Genomic DNA, 18,057 nt, shown 5'->3' with positions numbered 1-18,057 from the left:
TTTTCCCTCTCTCTCTTTTCCCTCTCTCTCTTTTCCCTCTCTCTCTTTTCCCTCTCTCTCTTTTCCCTCTCTCTCTTTTCCCTCTCTCTCTTTTCTCTCTCTTCTTTTTCTTTCTTTTTCTAACTGTAACCCTACAACATCTAGTGAGAACAAGGGCATCAGGTATGCCCTGCTGTTGTGAGTGAGAAGCCTAGCCAGCTGTCTCCATCTTCTTGCTCCAGCAGTGGCAAGAGGACTTCCAGACAAATGGAAATCAGGAGGGGATTTCCTCCTCTCCTGCCCCTATGGACCAGCTCTGCTAGCAACAGGAAAGGCAGACTGAAGGATTGGTTTGACCCTTACGGGCACTCTCTGGAAAGAGGATGTGACCCTTGAGCCTTCTACATCCATCACTGTAATAAACATTAGCCAAGAGCTCATTCTCTTTGTGCTGGTGAAAGGGAGAGGGGCTCTCTCCATGTGCTGGGGAAGCATTCACCTTGTGCAGGTACCACTGTGGAACAACCTTGGCAGGGAAGGTGGAGCTGGAGGGCTTCCTCTCCATCCTCTCTGCACTGATGTGCCTTAGAGCAAACTGCTCTCCTGTGTTCTGGGGAAGTCATGGGTCTCTGGAGCCTTCATTTTTCACAGGTTGTGGATACACTTTTCTTCTGTTGGAAGGAGAAACTTGGGTTCAAAACAAGGGTAACCAAGACTGGAGCTGTCTTTCTGTGCCAGAGTGACCCCAGTCCTGTCAGTCTTTGCTACTGCCATGTAAATATCTGAGCTAATGGACTTGTTTCAGATGTATTTAAAGAGTGCTGTCAGTGAAAGCTTGGGAATGAGCCAGTGAACTCTTCCCCAGAATTCTGGGTAACTTTTGTTATATAACTYAAGATGCAAGGAACCACATTTCTGCAGGGATGGAGAACTGTAAAATTGACTTGCACTAAAGCTGAATATAAGCCAGCTGAGGCTCTAGTCCTGTGGATATCATCAGCAAGGAGCATAACCCCTTAAAGCCTCTTTTATTAGGTGGAGAGGTATTGACCTGCACTGGGAGAACCCCTTTGTCGCAGGGAGAACCCCTCTGCTTAGTCTTGGGTGGTTTCATAGCCTCTTCCTGGCTCRCTCTGCTGGCTGTCATGGTGACACACAATGTGAGAAAGGCAGATAAATAGTGTGAATGCCAAACAGGCAGTGAACTTCCTGAGTGACAGCGCTGATGTCAGGGACACCGCAGGGTCTGCTTGGCAAATAAAACCAAAAGAAGAAACAGTCACTTTAGCTACATTAATAACTTCCTCTGATCTCGGGGATGGTTCTGGGGAATGACAGTATCACAGAAGATTTGAGCTAGTGCTGTTACAGTTGCTGCAGAGCCTCACAAAAGCCTCATCTCTATATTTTGATCTTTTATTTGTCATGAAAAAATGGTGGGTTTTTTAGCACTGAATAGATTTTCGTCAGTCTAACAAGGTATTCCTGTGGCTGACATTTGAGTTCCTCTAAAGTTTAGTTCTTGTTTTTATTTAAGGAAAAACAAGCAATTCCTAAAAGTGTTAGTGTGAGTGTCCCTTTTGAGGCACTAAGTGTAAGAATTGTGGCAATGCTCTGAAATCTGCATGTTTTCTGAAGAAATATGGGGCATTATGCTTCGGTGAGAACAGCTGTGAGGAGCCTGAAGCTCCACCCCAGAGCTGGTTCAGGCTACCTGGGGATCTGAGAGTGCAGTGAAGGAAAGAGGGAGACTCTTTACCCCATTTAAACTGTATTTTTCCATGCTGAGCACATCCAGTTTTCTGCTGGTGTGTTTAACCCCTCCTGGCCCATAGATCTAATCATTGCACGAGTCTTTCCATCCTCTCTGCAACCCTGCAAGAGCAGTTCTGTGTGGTTTTTAAATATTAGAATTTCACCAGGCTTCTGGCTATGTTTGGGAGAGACTTTGGACAGGTTCCATGGAGATCTGACATTGTAAAATACTTTACAGTATGCTTGATAAATATGGCTATTACAGATAAAAAGGGAGAAGGGGTGCCACTGTGCAGTGGTAGTTCTGCATGGGAGCAAAAGGGCTRTGCTTCCAGGTCACTGGTCCTGATAAAAGCCTTATGAGGGGCAACTGACTGCAGTATTTGAGCATGAAGGATTTGTGTCCCCTGCTGTTGGGAGCCCCCRAGAGGTTGGCTGGTACCTAGAGCTAAGCTCCCACCCTCACTGCTAACACTAACAGGAAGATGACTCCTGCTGGCACAACTTCCATGGAGCACTTGCTGCAGGCAGGCCAGCCTGGCAGGAARGCTGTCTGCTGGGAGATTAGATATCTGAGTGACTCTCCACCCCTGCACTGCCTTCACTGGGGTAGCACAGGCAATGTTAAGTAGGCAGAGTGGCCAAATCCTTGAAGTTACCTGTTTTTGAGGTGGAGACTGAGGCCTAGTCCTTACACTGAAGAGGACGCCAGCCCTCCTGAGTGGTGGGGTAGGCACTGTGMTCTCTGGTGAGCAGTGACAGGACCCMAGGGAATAGCATGAASCTGTGTTGRATATGATATATGCCCACCCTTGGGGGGTGGGCAGGTGCTGAACAGGCACCCCRGGGAATGTCACAGCCCCAAGGCTGCCAGAGCTCAAGGGGTGTTTGGACAATGCTCTCAGGCACAGGGTGGGATTGCTGGGGTGTCCTGTGCAGGGCCAGGAGCTGGATCARTRGTCCTTRTGGGTCCAKCCAGCTCAGSATTCTAYAAYTCCTCTATTCCAGCTATGATTCTATGGGCCTTCTGGGCTTTATAGCATTGCTTCCCCTGGCTTTTGTGCCGTGATAGAGCTGAAGATGCATATCTCATGTGCTTTGTCACTTTGGAAYGGTTTTCTCTGATTTAGAAAAAAACAGGATTGCTTTGTCTAAGGGTGCTTAAGATTTGTGTTGAAGACAAAAACCCCAGATTGTTCAAAGTGTTTGAATTCTGTCACCTCCTGTGCAGCATGTGCAAGGCTGAGAACCAGTGGCAGTGCAAAGCAAGGTGGTGCACATTTTCCCAATCCTGAAGATGCCTTTGGGCTGCTTTTCCCAAAGCTATTCCGCCAGTTCTGAGAGGCAATCAAACCATACCAAGGTCAGCTTGTTTCATTCTGCTTCTCTCTGTGGAGAGTTTTCCCCAGTCCTGCTCCCCTAGTGTTTCTTTTCCCCTGCTGTGGAGAGCATACAGAACTGTGACTGCACGCAGACAGCATGGGAACACTAATAAAGCAGAGTGGTTTCCTTTGATTATTCAAGACTGAACTGAGTGTGTGTGTAAATATGAATGACCTTTTCTCTTCTCACAGGCATAACGTGGGGCAAGGTGGTGTCCCTGTATGCYGTGGCAGCTGGGCTGGCAGTGGACTGCGTGCGGCACGCGCAGCCAGCCATGGTTCACACCATCGTYGACTGCCTGGGAGAGTTCGTCCGCAAAACCTTGGTGACGTGGCTGAAAAGGAGAGGAGGMTGGGTAAGAAGTGCTGGCTCATCAAACTTGTCTCTGCATGTGCAGACCAGAAATTATCCCAGTTAATGAAAGTGAGAGTGCACTCCCTGCAGCTTTATGCAGAAAAAGGATGTGTGAGGTTCTCTTCTACAGCCCTGTGGCCGCCTCTGTCCTACTTACACCTGTGCTAGACTTATGTAACTGTTACTGCCTTGTGGCCCCATCCTCAAAAACATCAGTTATGCTTGTTCTCAGCTTTCTGAAGAGCTGAGCATAATATTTCAGCCCTGACCCACCAGCACTCATTGTATTCCTGATCTTCTCCTGAGCTAACAGCCAGTCACAGTRGGACACTGTGGAGGTCATTCCTGTGAGGCCCTGGCACAGGTTTCCCAGAGCAGCTGTGGTTGCCCCATCCATGGAAGTGTTCCAGGCCAGGTTGGATGGGGCTTGGGGCAGCCTGGGATAGTGGAAGGTGTCCCTATCCATGGTAAGGGGTGGGACTGGATGATCTTTAAGGTTTCTTCCAACCAAAGCCATTCTTTGATTCTGTGATACTCTTGGCCAGCTGTTTTCGAGAAACAGGCAAAAAATGAGGTTTGCCAGTTAAATTCTCCTTTTGCCTCTTAACACTTATTTCTTTGTTCTCTCTATTCCCAATGTGAGCACTGGTCCCTGTGGAGGTTCATTCAGAGTTAGACCTTTATTTTGGTGCTGTCAATAGCTGGATACCTTTCCAGGACCTCCCCAGCAGTCTAGACAGACTGGCTGACTGTGTTAAAGGCTGGCAGCTGGGTGATGTTTCCGGTTCCATGTGTCTGTCTGTCAGGGATACAGACACTCCTTGGATCCTCTAGTGTGCTGCTTGGGGTACAATATTGCCCTGTGACACCACTGAGTTCATGGGACATCTTGTTCCCAAGGCATGCACACTTTCCAGACTAAACCATGGCAGCAAATTCCCTCTCTTCCAAGAGGTGAAATTTATTTCTGAGCCATCAGGAAATAGTCAGGCTTCCCACCCACACAGATCTGGAGAGAGGGAGGTGTCTTTTTCCAAACTGAGTCTTGCTCCCTTGTCCTGTGACTTCCCAATTGTGTCAGTAGCTGGTTAAGTCACCTGATTTCTTCAGGAGTGAAGACACCTTTTTTTGTGATAAGGAACTGGAAAAACTATCGTTGTTCTGATTTTTGATGCTTTGCATTTACTAAGTACTAATCCTACCTTAAATCATCCCTGTCCTCTCTAAAACTGTGTCATCTTGAGGCCAACTGATTCGGGGAACTGTTTGGTTGGGCTAAAAGTAACCTTTGATTTGAATGCCCTGATCGGTTTCATTTTGCATTCCAAAAATTAATTGTGCCGAGGCAGGTGAAGAGGATATCCTGAGGTTAAGTAACACTTCCTGCCTGTTAATGTCAGTCCCTGTCTCGGTGTAATTTGAGGCTTACTTTATTGCATACCTGTAGAGCTGCTTGGAATATATTCTCTGAAACTTTATTTCAAAGATCTGATTTCATTAAAACAGAAATGTTGCATAGAAACACATCTCTTTCTAGTTTCCAAGTATTTTTTTTCTTTGTTTTGATGAAACTGGCATGCTCTGATAAGTTAGCATCTTGTTTTAATTTTTGTCTTGCTTCATTAGAGTTCAAAAACAGAGTGTTTGGATACTTCCAGAAGGATATTTTTGGGAAGTTTGTTGCATAACAAACAAGCTGCAAAACCCATCCCCAGTCCAGCAGTGGTTCTGTGCAGCTGAGGAGATAAGTCCACCACTGGCTCCTTCTGCCAGCCATCCCTCTTTAAATAGGCAGCCACCTTTGAGACATAATTTCTTTCTGGGAAGAGTTTACAGCCTCAGTAGTGGCTTTACAGTAGAATAGAAAGATTTAAATTTATTTAGCAGCATTTGCTACAAAGCAGTGCGTGTGACTTGAAATTTGTTTGAATAATTTACCTCGAACATCAAACTGCCATTGCAACAGTTTATCAGTGCCTGATAGGCAAAAAGACATGCATTATTAAGTAGCTTTGAAGTTTTTGATTCTAGTGCCTTATCAGGTAGGCTTGATTTGGATAAGGTTAAGGCAATTGTTAAACAGCTGAGCAATTTTGCTTATCTAAGCAAGACCCATTCAAATTTGTAAGTGCTTCTGAGTGCAGCTCCTCTTGGTTAGAGCGGTGAGGTCATTGCCTTTGGGAGAACATAGMAGGGCTTTAAGGAGCTCACATTTTCTCATCTGGCAGTTAACCCTTTACAGCTGCAATCAACCCACTGTGTGTATTTGGGCCTTGTGCTGGCTCACATGAGGCACCAAAGCTCATTAAAGCTTATGTTTCTCACAAATCAGATGCCCTAATATATGTGTTTAGACATATACCTGCATGTCCTGACTTCWCTCAGCTAAAGGGACAGTTTGACAAGCTGTGTTTTAAACATGACCCCATGCAGGTTGCAGTAATTTGACAGGTTGAATCAGTTCAGACTTTTTTTCAAATCCAAATAGGATGAGCGTGCTAAGCCATCCTGAAAATATTCAGGGAGAGCCACCTTACTTTCCTCCACAATRCAGATAAAATACCTGTAAGCCCTGGTACCACATTGCAGCATCTTGTGGTAACTATCTTGGCTCTGCTTGCTGTTTGCTTGTGTTTTTAGCTTTAGGCAGCAGCATTTCCACACCTTGGTGCTGACTCAGCTTTCTCCTGTCATTCTGTTCCTTCCCATCATCGCATGCCTGTATTCATTCTTCCTGCTGTCTCTGCTTGTCAATTATTCATGGCCTCAGCTTTTCCTGATGCTCCCAGGAGATCAGCAATGTGGTGAGGTGCAGTGTGCCAGCCTTCTACACACAGTGAACAAGGAACTGTTGGAATATGTGGGAGGCTGCTGTCAGCAGAGCTTTGGTCTGTGGATGATGAGGGGGTTGGTTGGTGTGGCTGTACTCACTAACCCGACTCTGGGATTTGTCCCTTCAGCCCCCTTTTCCATTTTTTCTGGTGGTGAGCAGGGTTGGACAGGCAAGGTTCACTCATTCTTGAACACAGAYAGAAGGAATAGAGAAGATTATTGGAGTATTTATTGTCTCTCATGTCCTTTGTGGGGGAGGAGYATCTCAGGGTCGAGAGTCTGACTTGTCTGTGCTTGGTCAATGAAAAATGTAGGTAAAATTTGGAAGACTGCTGAGCTAAACTTGTAAAGAAAAAGCTTTTGGGGCTGTGAACGTTTGCCCTCTTTGTGATCTGATTGCTGTTCCCATTTGCCACCCAAAAGCTGTTTCTGAAAACCACATGGGGTTGATGTGCTAACRGTGCATCCCCTGTTACACAACCACAGGCCACATCTCCTTGTGCTAGGGCTGGAGTTTAACCACAGCTCAGTTATGTCACTGGCAAAGCTTTTCWTTTTGATTCCTCCACCAGAAAATGCATTTTTCGCTCTACCTCTGTCATGCTCATTTTACCCTCTGGATGTTTTCCATTTTCTCCTTCTCGTGCCAGCTGAGAGCCTACCTCTATGAATTTGCTGGGTTTTTTTTGTTGTTTTGTTTTTCTGGTTTTTTTAAATCATTGCAGGCCAGTTTCTCTTCTTGTTAATATTGTTAATACTTGAAATGGGCTGCCCAAGCAATCTTTAAATCTGGCCCACACATCTGGGAGGCATCTCTGCTGGCATACATATATCCACAAACACAGGCACAAAGCTTGCTTTAGATTTAAATTGAGGGACAGCTTGCTTGAATGTCTTCCAAAGAAAACATTACGGTAAGAGAAAAAGTGCAAGCAACTTGAGTTGATATTAAACAGGACAACCTCTGGGAAGCATCTGGCTTTACAGAAAAGGATGGGAATGCTGATACTGCTAAGGTTTGCTAGACCTTTTGAACAGGGAAAGAAAGTTGTTTTTTTAGCTATCCAAAATGGAAAGTGCTGGATAATCTTCCTGCAGCAGTTCTTTCCCCAGGGCTGGATGGGAAATTAGGAAAGTGTATTTTGCAGGGCTCWTGAGCCTGATTTAATAACTTTGAGTGTGTGGAAGGGTCAGAGCCAGCATCTGGTGCTGCAGCAGCGGTGGTGCCATGCTGTGGGCTGTGGGGCTGGGCCAGCCTTCTGAAGTGGCTGATGTGGGCATCTCTCTCTGACCTTCTCTCTTCCCTCCTCATTAGGCAGACATCACAAAATGTGTGGTGAATACTGACCCCAGCCTTCGCTCGCACTGGCTCGTGGCCGCTGTTTGCAGTTTTGGTCACTTCCTCAAGGCCATCTTCTTCGTCCTGCTGCCTGAGAGATGAGCCCGAGCTGCCAAGCACAACCCCCCTGCCCCATCTTCTCTCCCACTCCAGAAGCAACAAGAAGTAACTGGAGAAGTAATTCCAGATTGGTAATGGCAATCTCTGAAGAGGAGGAAGAGAAGAACTGGGACAAAGAAAAGGCTTGTTCTCCTCTCCCATCAGCTGGGAGCAGATGATCAACCACAGTCTCATATTTGCAGCCACACGAGCCTCTCTCACCATTAATCCTTTCAAGAATTTTGTTTCCCTGGGTGACTTGCATGTGTGGCCTGGGTGTTGCTGGTCCCTGGGCACGCTGGTGGCAGCCATGTGCAGCAGGGACTGTCAGATGGCTGCTCCTTACAGCTGTGTTGCATGCCTATGCTAGTGCCAGGCAGAGGGGAGGAGGAAGGGAATATATTTGAAATGGAATAWGAAAATAGGAAAGGGGGAGAGTCCCTCCTTTACTCCATGTGATTTCCCTTTCAGTCCTCAGACTTGCCTTGTGTTGATTCTCGTCGTTACATTTGTGCTTAAACTTCATCTCCCCCTTTATCTCTAACTCACTTGCTGGGCATGGTGGATTTTTAACAATATAAAACCAAACATTCTGTCAGGAGATGATTCTTCCTGACATGTCCTGGAGATTGCTCTGAGTGGCTGTGTGGGGGGCAGGACGAGAGGGCACCATGTGTTTTGTTGACCCCTCTTACCACACTCACCCAGTCAAACAGGGGAGCAAGGGGTAATGCCTTCAAGCAACAGCTTGGGATGGAATTTCATCATGAAGAAAAAGGTTTTAATTTTGTTTTGAGGTTTTGTCAGAGTTAAGCATGTGAGTAGGAAGGGCTGGGGGGTGTGGGCAGAAATAGGGGAGCAGGAAGTGAACTGKCTGTGCCGAAAGTAGCTGGTGTATRTTTCTCCTTTAATCTCTTTGGAAGTACAACTCATAGTCTTCTTTGTGACAAACAATAAAAGAAAATAGGTGATACTTCACTGTTGCAAAGACTATTGTATTTGTTTCCAGACCAGACTCAACAATTCCAAAAAAGGCCAGAACAGTGCAGAGACAAACACTCCAGCCACGCTAAAAATACTTCAGTTTTCCCCTGGTAGAGCATGTTAACATGTTAAAACTCTGGCCTGCTTCATGCCTGGAATTTAACCCATGTTGTTGCCATGTCAGAAACAAGCTGTTTTCACCAACAGATGCAGGGCCTCCCTGCTGTCAGCAGGGAAATGCCTTGGAACCTCTTCTCTGCCAAAGCCTTCTGGACACTCCCTGCTCAGTGCCCTGCTCTCAAAAGTGTGGCAGTAGGCACAGGAAAAAAAAGTGGATTAAGAACATATGGCACTATTGGAGGTTTTGCTCATTTTTCCTCTTGATTTCCCTCCCAAACATTTAGAGGGTCTTTACYCCTCCTCTAGGAGTTACAAAGGGATCTGAGAATAAAGCAAAACCTTTACTTTTGGGTACTATCTGTGGGCCAGGTCTCTACTCATAGTTAGTAGTGCTGGGCTCTGAGCAGCAGAAACCTTAACAGAGGATGTGTAGGAGTTGGATCTTTGCACATTCCTGCTTTTTCTRCTCTAGCCCTTTGCACTTTGGCTGATGCCTTGGCAGATGGGTGCTGGCCCCAGCTTTACCCTGGTGCTACACCCCCAGTGAAGAAGAGTGCTGCATCATCTTGGTCTACGAGTACATTTTCAGTAGTAAAGCAATTTGATCTTGTGGATCAAAGTCCTTCTAAAGCAAACCCCCCTATCCCCAATCTCCCAACAAAAACACTCATTGAGAAGGAGAGAGCCTCCCACATCAAAGCTGTGTGCTGCCTTGTACAGTGGTTAGGGAGCCTTCGTGGGGGGTTATACTGATGAAGTTCCCAGTGTGGATGCAGTTGATGGTGCCATGAGTTTAGGGCATTTTTATGTGTGTAAAGCTTGCAGCAGTTCCCCAAATAAAAACAAATTGCCAAAGGCATATTTATTTTTTTTTAATTTCCTGACATAATTATATTGGCATCAGGGATTTCTGCCGGCATCACTTAGAGTTAGGATTTTCTTCCTCAGATTCCTGGTAGATCTGTCTAGGGAAATTTAGAGCAGATGCATAACACATGGGGAACTACACTAATCACCTTTGGGCAGCAGAGAGAGAATCCCCTCTGGTCTGCAACAGAGGCACTAAAAGCTTTATAACCCATGGCAGGGGGGTGAAGATTTGTTGTCCTAAAGGAGCTTGTGGAAACAGAGACTGTATTCTGGGAACAACCTGGTGGTGTGCAGACTTTGACTTGGATGGCTTCACAGCTCATCAAGTCCAGCTTCCCTTGTGTCTCGTGGAGTGTTTGGGAGTTACTGGAGCAGGACAGGTCCACACTGGGACTGGCAAGACCTGCCTCAATTTTAGATGCTGTTTTGAAGTGTAATRGTTGAGGCTACGGCTGGTTTTTTTCAGTAAACAAGTGATATCAGAGGGATTATTGAGGAATACAAAGAGTTAAATGCACCAATTAAGTGGATTTAACAAAAAGATAATGACAAGCCAAATAAAGCAGCATTGCTGGAAAGGAATGTGCGTGGGTGGGAAGGGGGTTATGGAGGCAGACAAAGGCTCAGCCTGGAAACTGCTGATAATGAAGAAGGGGGAAAGCTCCCCTTGAACAGGTTTCAGACTTCCATGGCTTCTGTCTATCTTCTGTTCCTGCAAAATACACACTGGGGCTGAGCAGTGTGCTGCTCACCTTGCACTGGGTGTTRAAGGAGGCTCCTTCAACCCTTCTCACTCCTGTGGTAACCACACCACCACCAGCCTTGTCACCAAAATAAACAACAAAGCCGACAGAATTGCACACAGCATTGTGCATTTAGGAAGAAACAGTATTGAGCATGACACAGACGAGTGTTTATRTTGTGTTCAGTCCTATCTGTAATGCTTAGTCCTTTTGGAGCACCTCCAGAAGTCCTTTACAATCTCAGCTGCTCTGGGGCTCTGTGATTTTTCTATTCCCTCTTCTCTTGTCGCCAGTCCTACCTGATGGGAGACATCAGSCTTGGTTGTTTATCACTCTAATAAACATTTTCCTTTTAAATGATTGATGAAGGTGCTAGGAGTAGATCTAATTTATTTAGTTGTTAAAGAAAAACAAGAAAAAAACAAGCACCGAGGTTAGCACTAGAGTACTATTGTGCTTTTACATACCAAAAGCTGGCTGTTGTTCCTCTTCCARCATCAAAAACTGAAAACCCCCAAACCAGCCACCTCATTTTTTTCCCTCAGAGTTTCCAACTATCTGTTTGAGAAATCTGCTTATAGTAGAAGCTGCCTTCGTTTTTTTAAACCTGTTTTCCACACACTGAATGTTTTAAGTAAGACTTACTTACAAAATGTCTTGGGGCGACATTCCCTGTCCCTAGTGGCCTTTCAGTCCACTGCCCAGATTTTTTTTGCTGAAGGGCAGCAGTCTTGGGGGCAGGGGACAAACCTCTCAGCACAGGGAGACATGGCTACTGCTCACCCCACTGAGCACTTGCAGAATCCAGCCAAACTTTATCTGTCCCCTGCCTTTCTGTCCCACCAGAAAAACTGGGGGCTCGGGGAAAAGGTGAGGCAAGATCAGATGGAGCCATGGGAGGTGCTTAGGAAGAAGCAGGAGGAGGAAGAAAGGGTCTTACAGAGGTGGGAAAATGGCATTTTAAGTATTTTTGTGGCTCTGGAGTGTTCTGCAGAGGAGAGTTTTGTGTTACAGCAGAGAGTAGAGCCCAGAGGAACCCCAGCCTCAGCCTTTTTCCCAGAAGAACTCCAGTAAGGATTATCCCACTGTCCTCCCCCTCCAACGCCAACCTCCTTCTCCATTTCTTTGTAGTGAACCTACATTCAGTCAACAGAAATATCTGCTTTATCACAAGGGAGGGAAGCAGAAAAGCCCTCTTGGCCTGGGAGTTTCGATGATAAGCATTTGAGAAGTGCTTATCGTGTCCTAGGCATGGCCTTGCCCCAACCACAGCCTTGCTTGTACCTCTCCCACATCAAACACTGCCAGCAGGGTCACCTTGTTCAAAACAACGAGAGAAAGTGGTCTCAGTCTCRCAGCAGATGTCACCTGTGTTCCTGCACTGCTTTTTCTCCTCCAAGAGGAAAGAAAACAGTCTGTGAAGCCCTTCATTTATCAGACTKGTGTCTGTATTGAAGACCAAAGTACAGAACAATAGCGACAGGGAGTGGGATTGAGGTTTCCCAGGAAATTGCAACACTGAACTTCCTCATTTTCAGGCTTGTTTTTTAAACCTGAGGAAAAGCTCTAATTTATTTTCTTATTCTCCTTTTAACGTGCAAAATCTGCAAGTGGCATTTTTTTTTGGCACAATTAAACTGAATATGAAGCAGATTGCAAGTCCCTTAGTCAGGTTTCTGAAACGATCAGACCCCTAAGGCATTCCAAGGGCTTTGCCAAGAGCCTCCTTGATGAGGCTCTCATCAATGTGTGTCCCCTTGAATTTCTTAACTGTCACTGGCTTTTTTTAGATCTACTATTTTATAGGCATAAATTTGCTACAGATTAATTATTCTCTTAGGGCAATGTGAAGACAATGCATGCTACTGGATTAATGACAAGCAAACAGCGATTTAATGTACTGCTGGCTGAGTCCACAAATTTCATCTGTGCAAGTGGTTTGACAGCTGGAGTTTAAATACTCCCTCGGAAAAGCCTGTAACCTCTTTAACTCTAAACATTTTAACCCACTGGGATTATGAGCCCCCAGTGCAGCTAAACAGAGCAATCCTCAATTGAACTTTACACTGTCACCAGGACCTGGAAATGTATTGCATGTTCAAGCAGAGTCTGTGGGAAATAAAGTGCCCCTGGGTCAATCACACGACATGCAGCCCATGTCCAGGCAAGGTCAGATGGAAAAAAAACTTCCCCTCTTACAAAAGGAAAAATAAAGAGTTGGGAAGGGAATTTCCACCTTCCTTACAAACATATTTCAGAGCTCTAACTCAGGACAAATGTCCTCTTTTTGCCCACAGACAAGCATTGGAGCTTGTCTTCTCCATCAGTGCATGAGGACTTGCTTAGACTTCTCTACTGGTGTCAGATACAATCCCCTGTTGTTTCAAATCTCCACTTCTGTCCCTATCTCGTGACTTTCCCTCTTGCTTTTGTTCAAATCTGTGTTTAAGCAAGATAAACCTTTATTCCCTGTTCCCTGCTGGAGGGTGACTCGTGCTGGGCTTGCTCTTGAGTCCCTTTTGGTCACCTCAAGGGCAAAGGTTTGGACTTTGGAGGTCTCTGGGCTGCATCAAGGACCTTCAGCATCACTGATCTGATGGGAGCTGAGAGGGTGGGCTTCTTGGTAGGAGCAGCCTGCAGTGTCTCACACAGTCTCAGGCAGGAGCTGGAGGTCCTGCCCTGGTCCTTGYCCTGCAGATCCATTCTCCCAATGCTCTGTGACTCTGTCCAGGGAACCTAAAACCCYCTGAAAGTTGACCTTGAAGCCCTCCCAACATCGTGATGTTGCAATTTTACTCCTAATGTGGAGGTGTGAGTTGGGGGCTGTGTGGTGGTGACTGTGGGGACGGTTTGTACCTGTTTCCCACCAGAGCTGAACCTGGATTTTCTGGTAATCTAAGTAGGGGATTAAAAAGCCCCCAAAATAGCCTTTTATTTTGATCTCCTTGGCACTTCAAAAGAACAATTCAATCACCGCTAAGCTGCTAGAACATACTTTGCTCTCAGTTCCTCAGCCAGAAATGGCCAGACTGCCCTTTTAAAGCCTGGCAAGTTTCTGCCCAGCTAACTCCCTTGTCTTGTGCTGTCAGCTTTCCCTYTCAGTTCACTGGCATTGCTCTGGGAAAAGGTGTCTGACCCCCATGGCCACCTGACCCAGCAGGTTGTTTTCTCCCCCAGAGAAAGCAAYCCTGTGCAAACCATCTGAGCAGCTGGGTGCTGCCCTGAATGGCATTCCTGGTGTGTTTTCTCTTTTGTTAGGCTTGGCACATACATTTCCACAGGGGGGAAAAAGAGAAAACACAGCTGGCTTTTGGAAGGGAGCAAACTCCAAGGATTGTGTTCAAAGCCTCTTCTGCTGCCTTCAAGGTTTGGGGACACGCTGCTGGCACTCAGGGCTGATGCACGCCATGAGCCTGTAATCTGTGGCTCATGGCASATTTCTTGAAGCTGGGAAAAGGTGCTTGGAATATCTGTGCCCTTGGGGTTTATGGCTTATCTGGAGGAGGAGAACAGCGCTGCTAAAAATACTGACGTGTTCAAGCTGGCATTTTGTCTCAGAGGGAGAGCAATGAATTTGCAGAGTCAAGCCCAGGGTGTGTATTATCACAAGCAATAAACTTACTTGAGGCTGGAATATGCTCGAGTTAAGTTATGAGGCACCCTTCCCCAAACCCTGCAGCACATTGGGGGGAAGACTGGAAAAATGGCACAGCAGCTTTGCTGAAATTTAAGCAGTTTAATAAAAATAAGAATTTAGTAGAATGGCTCATGTTGACGTTGGATTCACAGCCTTGAGGGAGTTTCTGTAGGAATGAAGATGGGATGAGGCAAGGCTGTGTGGGGCAGCGCAGTGGGATGTTCTGCCAGCTCTGATGGCTTTTCCTGTCAGTTTTAKGCTTCAGCTCTGGTTTCAGGACTGGAGCCAGAGGAGAGGGAGCACCCAGACACCCAGGGATGGGTGAGGGCACAGCAGCTGGGAGGAGGCAGCCTGGACCCCACACCAGGGCTCTGGCCCTTGGGATCACTGCTGCTTCTCATGACAAAGGGCTGATTCTATTTGCTGTCTCCCACAGCAAACACAGCTCCAGGAATGAGCAGAAACAAAGTCTGGAGGACAACAGGAGCCTGAACTGTCARCACACCAAGATTAATGTGCAGTGACTTAAATCAGCTCATTTAGGAGTTCATAAAATGTAAAGCACTRAMRGAAAGGAGAGGGGRAAGGAAGAAGGGAAARCTGTAAGGAGAGTAGTGTGGTCCAGGAGTATCCCTTGGATTCTCAGTGTACTTTCCAAAACCCAGTTATCTTGTGGAGACAGCTTCCTAGCAAGAAGCATTTGTTGACTGCATATATTTCTGTCTGCAGACATAAAAATTTCACTCAGCCCTGCATTCAAAGGGAAGAAGAGCAGCTGAGAAAACATTTGCCCTTTTTCAAAGAGCTTTATTTACTTTGGGATCAGAGTGATTCAGCATGGAGGCACCAGCCAGGGCTGGAGGCAAAGCTGCACTTCCCTCAAAGAGGGAGTTAAGGATTATATCAAAAGTGGAATTTAATCCTGYTGTCTTTCACTCGAAAGATTTAGCAAAGTGCCTCCAATTTACTGCAGAAACTCCTCCAAGGACAGCGATGTCCTCAGGCTTTGAGGGAGTGAAACACTGGGTGACTTGTCCGGAGGAAGCAAGCCATGTGCATGGCCCTTAYTGTTACCATGGGCAGAGCTGAACATTCCCAATCCCACAACCAGAAAACAAGCAAAGGAGGAAGGGTGGAACAAAGGAGGAACAGTGGAGCAGTAGCAGGGTGATCTGACATCTGAGACCCAACCTCCTGGGATGACACTGGACAGCCCTATGCCCTCTGTGTTTGCAGGGTGTGTCACTGCCAGGCTGACTCTGTAGAGGGTGGCTCTTCCTTCCCCAGGGGCCACTGCTCAGGGTGCTGGCTTTGGGACAGGCTGGCTTTGGGACAGGCTGGCTTTGGGACATGGGCTCTACAGGCAGACAGGCAGGGTCCTGTGCTGCTGTGGTGGCACTGCCAGTACCAAACTGGGTCAACAGCCTCAAAGCACAACCCAGTTGATTTCTGTCTCCTCCACCTTAGCAGAGTTAAATTTACAGAACACAATTCTGGTTTTCAATGCTTGGGAAAAAAATTGTGAATATCCAGCCCAGGCGTTTGGGTCAAATACAGCACTCCCTGCTCACCAAGCCCWTAGAGCTGGGTGTTTGGTCACCCAGATCATGGCTGGGGAATGTTACATATGAGTAAAATTGGCATTGTAATGGTATGGTGCTGCTGAATCTGCAAGGGTTCCCTAATTAGCATGAAGCTTGGATGCACTGGTGAGGGTTAGATACCTCCATATCCTCTTGGGATTACTCGGCCACTTCATCCTTATTATTATTGRCTAATTCAAGAATATTTTTGCTTATTATTTCATTCCTCTTAACATTCCCATTGGGAACATACGCCAATGGAATAAATGTGCAACAGGTCTGAGAGCTTGACCAAGGGGCTTGATTGGGTGCTGCCACATGGCAGACAGGGAGAAATTATCCGTTACTGAAATACTCTGAGCTGGAAAGTGGAAAGAATAAGTTTCTTACGTGAATTAAGGGATAGTAATCAGCAAAAACAGTGCCTCTTACAGGCTGAGAGCTCAGGTCTGGCACAGAACACCTCAACAAGCAGTTTGTGGAGCAAGGTGAGTGGGAGCACAGTGAAGACAATCTGTTGAGAAGGAAWTCAGGTGCCTGCAGCTGCTACAGGCTCCCAGGCTCCCCAGGGGCAAATAGCCACRTTCTTATTTTTGTTTGTGTTTGCCTGCACCCGAGGGATGTCTTCTCCTAACCATGGCCACACAGTTGTACCAGGGGAGGGAAGGAGGTGTGCCAGAAGCACTGGGGAGCATCCCTCCCACCCATGAGCTCTGGTGCTGGTGTTCCAAGCTCCACATGGGATCAACATTCACGAGGATTCTTCAACACACTGGTACTCAAAAGTGGTGTCACCACCTGATAGTGCCAGGTGGTCAGATGGYAGCACCTCTGTGACTTTGGGAGGAGAGGGATTTCCACCTCTCCCCAACTGCCTGTTTCCCTGATATTTACAGGTGTTCATATGTTGGAGCTGTGTCTCTCCCACAAAAAAAAAAGGTCTTTCAAAATACCAAAATTTGTGAGGGGGAGGGGTGGGGGATTTGACAGACCAAGCATGACTGATGGAGTTTTGTTTCCTGYAGAAACCAGGCTGAAAATAAGCCCACTCTGGACTGACCTCACAGTGGGAGTGCTGGACAACCCCTCCCTGGCCTGGCTGGGGCTGATCCGTGCAGCAGGCACACAGGATTGCAGTTCAGGGGTTACTGATTTTCTGAAGGCTGGGACAGACTGTTTGCTGAAGCAATAGCCAAGGCCATGTTCTGATGCTGGGTTCCTGGTTCTGGCACTGSAGAAGTCCAGGTGATACTTTCAGCGGTGACAATGCAGTTCCTGGTGCTTATGCCACTCTGGCAGCTTTGGAGCTGTAAAACACGTGTGGTGCTTGCAGAGCGCTGCTTCTCAGCTCCCTTCCCAYGCCTCTGCTACAATATTTTTCACCATACAATGCCCCAGGCTCCAAATCATGATCACAGTGCTGATCCTGTCCACTGATGTCTCTTCCATGACAAAGCTGTGAGTTCATTTTGACAAGCTCRGCTCCATGGGCATTGCTTTCAGGCTGCCTGCAGGTGTGCTGCCTCAGACATGTTCCAACAGCATTGCAAATGAGCAGCAGTTTTGAAGAAAAATGAAATAATCAGGCCAGATCTTGTCAAATCTTCTCACCTGATGGATGGAATCTGTTTACTTTATTGCTTAAAAAAAAAAAAAAAAAAAAGGGAGAAGCCAACAAATATCACTGGAGGCACACCTGCTTTCATCCAACAGCTGCTGTGAAGACATCCATGGACTTGGGAGGAGTGGAGCATGGGCTGCTCCAGGTGAGAGATGTCCACTGCTTGCAGGTTTTATTTAGGGGAAGTCGAGAGCCAGTTGAGCAGCATCCATCCCAAAGTTTGGCTGGGGAGTCTTTGCAGAGGAGAGACAAGAATGAAAAAGGAAAATGCAGGGATCTGCACTCTGCAGCTTTCTGTGAGCAGCCTACAACTGGCTGGAGGTCAACAAGAGGTGCCTTTGTAAGGCTTTTTGGGGCTATGTCAGCTCCAGACCACAGAARGAGCTAAGGGCAGTCATGGAAAGTAGCTCTGCTTAATGTGTACTCTTGGTCCCTCACTGGACACAAGGGACATTTCCAATAGCCTGCTTCCTTTCTCTCCAAAAAACTACCTTTCATATTGGGAAGGAGAAGTTCAAAACATCAAGGTAAGGGACTAAATTCCAAATGTCATTAAGATACCTGGTACTGTGGACTGGTTTTTCTCAAGCACCAAGAATACATCATTCCATTTGACTTCAGGCCTGAGACGTCATCTGAGGAGGAAAAAGGAAAACAGGCTGTGTGTAGTGCAGAAATTTGGTGGCCCATGTAGCTTCAAACCTTGGCTGTGATTTTTTTTTTATGTCTCTCAGTAGCTGGTCTGGACATAGCATTGG

The 18,057-nt window shown here is 46.6% G+C and overlaps 1 protein-coding gene across 4 annotated transcripts in view; it reads left to right on the top strand.

Annotated features, from left to right (window-relative positions):
- Window positions 1–8,901, top strand: part of BOK (BCL2 family apoptosis regulator BOK) — a 32,263-nt gene extending 23,362 nt beyond the window's left edge. For 3 of the 4 annotated variants that reach the window (XM_057383616.1, XM_057383617.1, XM_057383615.1), the window contains 2 exons: window positions 3,309–3,472; window positions 7,619–8,901. In XM_057383616.1, coding sequence (XP_057239599.1) covers window positions 3,309–3,472; window positions 7,619–7,744 — 290 coding nt within the window. In that variant the 3' untranslated portion in view covers window positions 7,745–8,901. The remainder of the gene's footprint in view (window positions 1–3,308; window positions 3,473–7,618) is intronic. The other variant, XM_057383618.1, reaches the window with a different exon arrangement.
- Window positions 8,902–18,057: the final 9,156 nt, after the last annotated feature.

This window comes from Malurus melanocephalus, unplaced genomic scaffold (genome assembly GCF_030028575.1).
Source record: "Malurus melanocephalus ecotype Western Australia unplaced genomic scaffold, MMel_1.1 scaffold_644, whole genome shotgun sequence".
Taxonomy (NCBI): Eukaryota; Metazoa; Chordata; class Aves; order Passeriformes; family Maluridae; genus Malurus; species Malurus melanocephalus.
The sequence above is the reverse complement of the archived record's forward strand: the minus strand, read 5'-3'. Positions and strand labels throughout refer to the sequence as shown.